Source organism: Lactuca saligna, chromosome 3, assembly GCF_052625555.1.
Source record: "Lactuca saligna cultivar CGN05327 chromosome 3, ASM5262555v1, whole genome shotgun sequence".
In the NCBI taxonomy this organism is placed as follows: Eukaryota; Viridiplantae; Streptophyta; class Magnoliopsida; order Asterales; family Asteraceae; genus Lactuca; species Lactuca saligna.
In genome coordinates this window covers 53,608,884-53,617,793 of record NC_136419.1, presented here as the reverse complement: position 1 = coordinate 53,617,793, position 8,910 = coordinate 53,608,884, and the positions used below count along the sequence as shown (strand labels likewise).

General features: G+C 32.8%; 1 protein-coding gene across 1 annotated transcript; it reads right to left on the bottom strand.

Annotated features, from left to right (window-relative positions):
* Positions 1 to 207: 207 nt before the first annotated feature.
* On the bottom strand, positions 208 to 3,715 carry LOC145036587 (chaperone protein dnaJ 15-like). Its single transcript, XM_078985049.1, has 11 exons — positions 3,155 to 3,715; positions 2,585 to 2,708; positions 2,391 to 2,473; positions 2,185 to 2,296; positions 2,010 to 2,114; positions 1,829 to 1,879; positions 1,380 to 1,469; positions 1,187 to 1,295; positions 942 to 1,090; positions 782 to 835; positions 208 to 636 (listed from the first exon to the last, which is right to left on the bottom strand). Exons 1-11 carry the CDS (start codon positions 3,301 to 3,303, stop codon positions 421 to 423), a joined length of 1,242 nt encoding a protein of 413 aa, XP_078841175.1. The 5' UTR covers positions 3,304 to 3,715; the 3' UTR covers positions 208 to 420.
* Positions 3,716 to 8,910: the final 5,195 nt, after the last annotated feature.

The following is an 8,910-nucleotide window of genomic DNA, read 5'->3' as shown; positions in this document are numbered from 1 at the left end:
TACTCTCATATAACGTATGGGTAAACGCCTAACTGACCCTTGAACTCGAGCTCACATTGGTTTAGCTTCTAACAAGTCAAAGACAATTGTTAGTTTACAATTGCATGGCAAATGTGATGATTCAAATTACTTTTCCTTGTCGATAAATGTATAAACAAGCAATTTACTTTCCTTACTTTAATATTTTAATCCTAGAAAAAAGTAAAATGGAAAAATCATAGTCTATAAGCTAAAGGAAACACAGGGGAAAGTTCATAACTAGTACATTTAAAAAACCTTGTCTAATCCAAAACAAATTTCACCTTAACAAGCCACTATAAACACCCCAAATGAATAAAAAACAATTTAAAAAATGTATCAAAATAGTAGGTAACACACAATAACAAATAACAAAAAAAGGTAGAAGAGCTAATTTGACTCTTAAGTAGATTTTTTATCAGTGTATCCTTTGAGGTTAAGATTGAACCATCTTTTCTTTGAAGACTTGTCCTTTCCATCTTCTTCACTCGGACTACTCTCTTCACGGCTACTATTTCCATTTCCATTTCCATTTCCAACTTTACCCCCGACAACCACCGGCCTGCCAGCTGTAAATGATGACTGGATATTGTCTCGTTGTTTCAAAAGCTCCTCCACCTGTATTGTACAAGCTCATTATCTAGTGATTTGACTCTTATGCCCCTATTTGCTACTCAAAACATAACAGAACATGACAAGACAAGACAGTTTATACTGTGGTTGACATGCAAATGCCCTCCACAGACTGATATGGTGTACTTACATTCTGCTTTTCCTGGTTGTATCGATTTGACACTTCTTGGTATTGTGCCAAAGCCTACACAGAAGATAAATATTAAAAAAAAAAATACCAATTTTGACAAAAAAAAAAAAAAAAAAAAGGTAGTATAAAATATTTTTATATAAAAAAAGAAAAATTAAACCTTTCTATATTCGGTCTCGAATTGTCGCAACTCGGTTCTCTTTCTTAAAATTTGTTGTTCAATGTCCTTGAGCTTATGAGTTGAGCTTTCATATGTTGCTGAACAAAGAGCTTCTATTGTGTAGGATGCAGTTTTAAAAAAATTATCACCTATAAAAGAATGTTATATATTGATTATTTCCCAATTGGAAAACTATTAAATTAATTAAAAAGAAAAAGAAAAAGAAGAATGTTCAAAGTTCCAACCATAAACAGCAAATATGTGGGTCCCGGCTTTTAGTTCTGAAACTTCACATGGTTGAAGACCTTCTAATCTTTTAAAGAAAGCAGCTTCTGGATCCTTAGCCATTGCTAACTGTTTACTTTTTATAATCAGTTGCCATTTTTAACTATTATCACCAAATTATTAAATAAGTTTTATTATAAAAAAAATAAATACCGCATTAACACTTGAATCCATTCTATATACTTGAAAATGCAAGAAATACATCCCTGCTGATGTCACCTTCCCTGTCTTTTCACTCTCTTCCTGCACCATAACAACCCACAGAAATTACCAGTTTGCCCCTTCATGTCCCTCTTTCCTAATCTGTTGACATTTTTTTTTCTTTTAAACAATTTTGTAAAGAATTAAGGGTTAATGACATATACTAGCAACAAACTATCTGAATTTTACTCATATTCAGAAAATTTATGAAATAATAAAAGTAGAACATTTTTTTAAATTCAATTTAAGATTAAAATTATATCTGAAATGATTTGTTCTTGAATGAAGATGATCGTTTTGGGTTGTCAACTTTAAAATTTTAAAACTAATAAAAATTATAGCAAAATATTGATTAAAAAATATTATCCAAACCCTTCAAAAGAAACAAAAAAAGTGTTAACCTGTAATGCAATATTATATCCCCCACCATTATCTTGCTCAAAATAAAGCAGCTGAAACATTAGAACCACATAAAGATCAGCAAAAAGGGAGAGAATTGTGTTGGGTATGAACAGAAGGGTAAACTGGTCATTTACTATCAGCGTTTCTTTTTGGCTTAATACAGATATATCATATAAGTACCTTAAATTTGCTTTGAGTGGCTGAAGTAACTCTAACTATAATCCCAGCTTGAGCTTGTTCTTCAGTTACATTAACACCAAAAAAATGAGCTGATTGTTTCTCTACCTGTAGTCAAAAACTCAATTAAGTAGCTAAAATATAAAATTAAAAATCTTGAAAATACTCTTAAGTTCACCTTTCCACTAATTGATGATCCTAATGGAAGGGGTTTGACAGTAACATTTCCACTTAAAGCATCTTCAAGAACATTGGCAGAAATAGTTGTCTTAATAGGAACTCCAAGCTTACTTTAATAGGAAAAAAAAAGTGAATGGAAGAGAATAACTATAAAGATCTCTCAAAATGAATCTTCAACATACAGAAATTACAGCTAAAATTCACCTAAATAATGCTGCAAACATTGTATTCACTGTTCCAAGGTTAGATAAGTCAATTTCCATGTCTGTTCCATCAGCATCAATCGCCTGTTTGATTCATAACAGATGTTTTTTTTTTTAACTTTTTAGCTCATTAGCTGATAAGTGTAGATAAACAGAAGTTGCTAAATAAAAGGTAAAAAAGAAGAAAATGTTCACCTCAAATCCTGCATTATCATATTGTCTTCTTTTCTCTGGATCGGATAGAATGTTGTAAGAATATGCAACTTCCTTGAATAGTTCTGAGGCTTCAGGATTACTAGCATTCTTGTCAGGGTGATACCTGTAAATAACTTATGTTGTGAATCTATAGAAGTAGCTTAATAGCATTAGAGCATAATCGAACTCATTAAATCGTACCTAATACAGTGAATTACTTGAAAATTGTTATGTGAATCAAACCGAATTAACATCTTAATTGCCAAGAAAAGAAATGATGAACAATGCATCAATGGAGCACCAGTCGTCGATACTAATTCATAACAATAATCGGTTTCACAGTATTGTGAAATAGTTATTACATAGATGACTCACGAATAAGCAACTGTAAGGTCGCCGTTGATAAATGATAATGAACTGAAAGAGCAACCATGAACTAATCATGTAACCCTAAATTCTATGGATACAAATCGATTCAAATACCAGCAGTGGATATTAAAGACAATACAACGATTTAAAGCGCTTTACAGATATATATATGAGAAAGGAAGAAAAGAAACTGAAACTAACTTGAGAGCGAGCTTTCTGTAAGCAGATTTAATCTCTTGATCGGAAGAATCTCTTGAAACGTTCAAAACCTCATACGGGTCTCTACGATTAGCAGCTGCAGAAGGAGCGACGGAAGAAGAGGTTTCTTCCTCCATCTTTGAACCTCCCATCCCCTTTCTTCTTTTTCTATCTATCTCCTGCCTTTTCAGAAATTGCAATTACTTCCAACCTCAAAAGTTAAAATTTCCCAAAATCGCTATCCACAACTTCTCAAAGATCGAAAAGCTATTGAACTCTATAAACCCTGGTGTTATCTGAAAGATATCGACTGTGCACAAACTTCAGAGCATCGGATCGCTTTCTTTTTTGATCCAGAGAAATGATAATTGATCGAGTATAGTCAAAAGAAGAATTGAAAAAGACCAAGATCCAAAACAAAAATTGTGTGCAAATGGACAAGGTGAACACAGGGGTTTTCTGAAACAATGACAGAGAGATGAATTGGTCTAAATTTAAAAAGATTTCACCTCCCTTTGCTTTGGTTCAGCGATGAATGATGATGAAAAAGCATTGGCCCATAATTTGTACTCTCCATATTTTTATGACCTAAAATATTTATCATATGTAAATACGAGTTATTATATATATAAAAAAAAATTAAAAAAATGCAAGAATGGGTTTTAGAATATATATATATATATATATATATATATATATATATATATATATATATATATATATTATATATATATATATATATATATATATATATATATATATATATATATATATATATATATATATATATATATATAACAATTTGTTTTTTTTTCATGTTTCATTTTGTTTGTTAAGATTTGCCGATTTGTGTATAAATTGGTAGGTAATCAGCTTTATTACCGAAAACATTATTACATAAACTGAAAAAGTTTATTTTGTTGTATAAATTAATAAAAAAGATATAACTCATTACATAAGTAAGTAATAACACTTTTGCAAAACATGTTAAATGTTGTTATAAGCATATTTAACTTTAAAATAATATATTAGGATTGTTTTTTTATTCTTGGTTGTGGCGATAACTACTTTGAAGACGTGCATGCGAGCTCTTAAAGCTTTTAGTTCGAAAATCAAACTTATATTTGGTTGATTAAATAACTAAACATCCAAATACTAAAGAATGAAGTTTCCTACAACCACTAAAAGTCAAGAAAGTCAAACACAAAAAAGTGTATACCTCATCGATTATTGTTTCTCCTTTGCATTAAATGGTTACATGAGAAACACGTTGCCACCTTTGACAATAGTATAATCACGAAAATCCACAATGATGGTTGTTTTGCAAGTCCATTATCAAGTGTCTACTTATAAAAAGAGTTTAGAACACTTATAACTAGAACAATCGTTTCAAAAAATTCCTTTTGAATTTTACCTAGAAGAAACCCGATAACCATAATAACCATTAACCAATCTCCACTACAAAAAAGAATATGCATGTCAATAGCACACCATCGAAAAACTGTAGCTTGCACCTCCAATGCAAAGGAGCACATGAAGAAAAGATGAGATCAATACTACAATAAGGACACTGCAATGTAGGGATCTCCATCCCCCTTCTAGAAAGAAGCAATAGAGTAGGCAAGAAATCTTTGGACAAACTCTACGCAAAAGTATTAACTTTAATAGGTAAAATATGAACCCATCACCCGTTAACCTCCAAACTCATTTATCCACTACAAGAGAAAGAGAAGCCGAACTCAAAAGAGTAAGAAGAACTTCTCCCTGCTTGGTCTCGGTTAGCTCCCATAGGATATCTATGAAAATAAAGAAAAAGTGAATGTAGCAAGTGTAATATACTATTTGTTAAGCTCAAGCAAAAACAATCTAGGAAATTTGTATTTTAAAGGAACATAACCTAACCAAATATCCTCCCAATTGTGTGTGTCCGGTGGCCGAGGCTATGCATAAGTAAGGTGTGTCCAATGACCTACCTAATTTTTTCTAATTTATGTAAAATTTCTGTAGAAAAAATATTGTGATCTACTTTAGAAAAAAAAAAATTAGTTTATTAATAAAATCTTTGAATTCGTATAGAAAATTTTCTATAGAAAAATTAGTGAACCATCTAATTTTTATTCTAAGACTCACCATTGTGTCATCCTCGTTAACCACCACTTTCTTACAAGAAGACAACAAATTAACTTTTTTAGAGAAAAGTTGAGACATGGACGAAACATATCAAGACAAAGCGATCTCCTAGACCCATGAGAGTAAGGATGAGCATAGGCGAGTACCCGTCTCATTTCGTCGGAACCAGAACCGACGATTTCTATCAAATTAGCACCGGAACCAGAACCAGTCTAGACGGTTCCTAAATTTTTGGAACCAATCCCGGAACCAGCTGTTCAGGTTCTCGGAGCAGGTAACACGATTATGTCATTTTTTTTAGTTCTGTAAATACAAAATAATTTTAGCCATTGAAATACGAAATAAATATTATAACTAGTTCGTTACAATACAAGTTAAAAACGGCAAAAAAATAATTGTTTTAAAAAATGATCCAAGTTTCTAAATATAAGTCATAAATCAAAGTTCATGTTTTTACCATCAACCTGTTAATGTTATTTTACATCAAATCTTTTCAAAATATATTACAATCACGTATATTAAAATTGTTTTTGTATCATTCGCAGATTCCGATTGGTCAATTTAGAGATAGTGAGCATCAAAAAATAACTTTTTGATAGAAGATTATTTAGAATAAATAATATTAATCAAGTTATAGTATATATGTCACAAAGGTTTCGTACATATAAATAATATCAAAATACGAGTTATAATGAAGAAGTTATGACATGTCGAAGTTTTACGCCAAAAACGGCACGATACCGAAACTCGTAAAAAGTGAATTTTTGTTCAACTAACTTTTCGTCTTAGATATCTAAATGAAAGTTGTAGTATACATTAAACCGAGAGCATGCATAAAAAGAACGTCAAAATCTGACTTCGTATGAGGAATTTATGATTTTTCTATGATCTCGCATATCAGTATACAGCCCGGAATTCGAATTTCAGATCAAACAATTTTTAGCCGACACAACCTAAATAAGAATTTGATATCTCATTAATAGGACTTCAACAATAAGAAGACAAACGAAAATGGAGTACGTATGTAGAAGTTATGAATTTTACACGGTCATTTAAAAGTGTAATCTTCTCATACTGTTAAATTGAAAATCGGTCGAGAATTAGCCGACGGGGTCTAAACGAAACTTGTAAATTATGTCTCCACCTACACGTGGATATAAAAAAACATCGAAAAAAGAGCTTGTATGCGAAAGTTACGGGGGTTAGAAGTCGGTATGGTGCTACTACGAAGAGGGTGGCGTGGCTGAATTTGGGTCATTGCTTTCTTCCCAAGTCTTGTCACCAGATAGTGACATGTGGCACCAACCCTCCACCCCCTAAAACCTTAGGAAATTCCCCTAGCGCTAGAAGAAAGCTCCTAAGCACCCGACGGCTCCGAGAAAAAAAGTTTTTCGGCTCGGAAGGTCTGCCCCCGCAGAGCACGATTCCTAGCCAAACCCCCCAGTAAGTGAGTTATGTTTACCCTACTTTAAGTATAACTTATGTTTAAGTTCATTATCTTTATTATGAACTTATAAACAAGATTTATTAGTGATTCCAAGTCGTTATACTGATTGATCTACTTACGGGGATGATGTCTAGGCTGTGATTTAGTGAGGTGTTTAAAGTGGCATTTCCAAACAGTATACTTCGTATACCAAACGGACCCTACCTCCGATATGATCCTACCTGGTTGTTCCTTACTTGATAGATCATGACAGTAGACTTTGAGTTAATGATGAATCTAGACTATTAATTAGTCGCAATAAAGATTAGACTAAAACTTAGCGATAATAATGTTAGGTTTCGTCGAAGGAAATCGTTAGAATCGAAGTGTTGTCCGAGTTTAGAATCATCACTTTGATAAGTGAGTGCGTAGTTACTTTCATCTTACACGTAGATATGAAGTATTTAATATAAGTTGCGTGTTATGTGTGCATATTATCTGTGTACTTAATAGTTATGTTGGATGAACAAATATATACATGTTTGAATTGTTTTAAACTGTATATGTATTTTATACCTATAATTATGATGGGTAAAGACGGGAAGATGAAAGATTAGTTGGATGATGAGATGAAAGGTGATAAAGATCATGAGATGATGGTGATAGGTGATAAATGAGAGGAGACTTTACCCAAGTGTTGGCCCTATTATCTAGCAGAGTATGGATGACAACCACGGACTATTCTAGACAGTCCGATGGAACACTAACAGGCTCGCAACCTGTAGGTGTTGTGAACGGGACGTTCACCCGGTGTACTCTAAAAACCCATTGACATGTATTGTGAGTGAACTCTCGAAAATAATACTGTCAATAAATGAGATAAACCCTAGCAACTATGGATTAAGTGTTTGTTATATAAACCCTGGTGACTATGGACTTAGTGAATGTTATATAAACCCTAGCGATGATGGACTCCGTGCCTATTCCTTAGGACAATCCTTAAGAATAAATAATTAGGAGAATCCTTAAGAATAAATAATGAGGAGTAGATGATTCATAGAGATGATACTTAAGAATAAAGAAGATAATGGGGATGGGTAAATGGGTTAATTATTTGATGATGAAACATAATAACTATATTATTGTGGGTTGAAAACCCTATATACTCACCAGGTTTCCCAACCTGACCCACTCAGTTGATTTGTATCACATGTGTCAATATGAAGCTACATTACACCGAGAGATTAATGAGATGTAGATCACTAGTGTAAATGAATGTAAGGTCTGTTTATGCTTATGTTTCTATATTGACAATGACGTCCCAAAGTTTTAAAATGAATAAAATACATTTCTTAGGAAATGTTTTGATAACATATTTATCATGTTTTTCTGGGAACAAGTTCCACAATACTTTTCTTTAAAAGGTTACTCTGATTTTAAAATAAAGCATAAACAAATCGGTCTTTTCTGGCCGTGAAAATGGGGATATCATGGTTTTCATGCATTAACATTCACATCAGACCATTTGTTTTGAAATAAAAAACGTTACAAATATGACTTATTAGTATGTTACTTCCTGTAACACTCCCGAAATCACAATAAATTTTAAAATTTTTAAAATCAACCATGAATCAATATTGTTTACAAAAAGAGTCATTATTTCAAAAGCATTATTTCAAATCAGAGTTTGCCTAATACTCAAAAATATATAAATTGGAAGTTGTGTACGATCACGCTTTCGCCCTCCCACAATCTTTAGAAATACCTGAAACCACAAATACAGAGCCACAACTACTTAACACAGAGCCAGAAAATACAAATAATCATACAGATCTACTGCATAGCCAGAACTATCATATCATTATCTTGACCAGGATAAATAATCTAGTGGGTCGACCTTGGGCCTTCGACCCACGGGTACAGTGATGAAAACTCACCTCACAATCTGAATAAAGTTTGAATAACTCCCAGCTCCGACAACCGGATCAACCCAAATTCTGAATATCAAAACATTCCCCATTCTAAATTAATAACATTTTCCAAAAATACCCTTAGTCAATATCAACAAGTCATCCGAGTCAACTCGGGGATTGTACATGGGGCATACTCCGGAGGTACGCAGAGCATACTCAAGTTTTGACCGGAGTCGCGAGGTTGACCACGTACGCGCGAAATACGCGAGGGTACGTACAACGTACACATA

Bases quoted from the DNA above. Each gene is read 5' to 3' on its own strand.
- LOC145036587 (XM_078985049.1), bottom strand. From the start codon at position 3,303: ATGGGAGGTTCAAAGATGGAGGAAGAAACCTCTTCTTCCGTCGCTCCT. The intron at 2,474-2,584 runs GTGAACATTTTC...TGAATCAAACAG, and splicing joins ATGATAATGCAGGATTTGAG to GCGATTGATGCTGATGGAAC. The intron at 2,297-2,390 runs GTGAATTTTAGC...TTCCTATTAAAG, and splicing joins ATGTTTGCAGCATTATTTAG to TAAGCTTGGAGTTCCTATTA.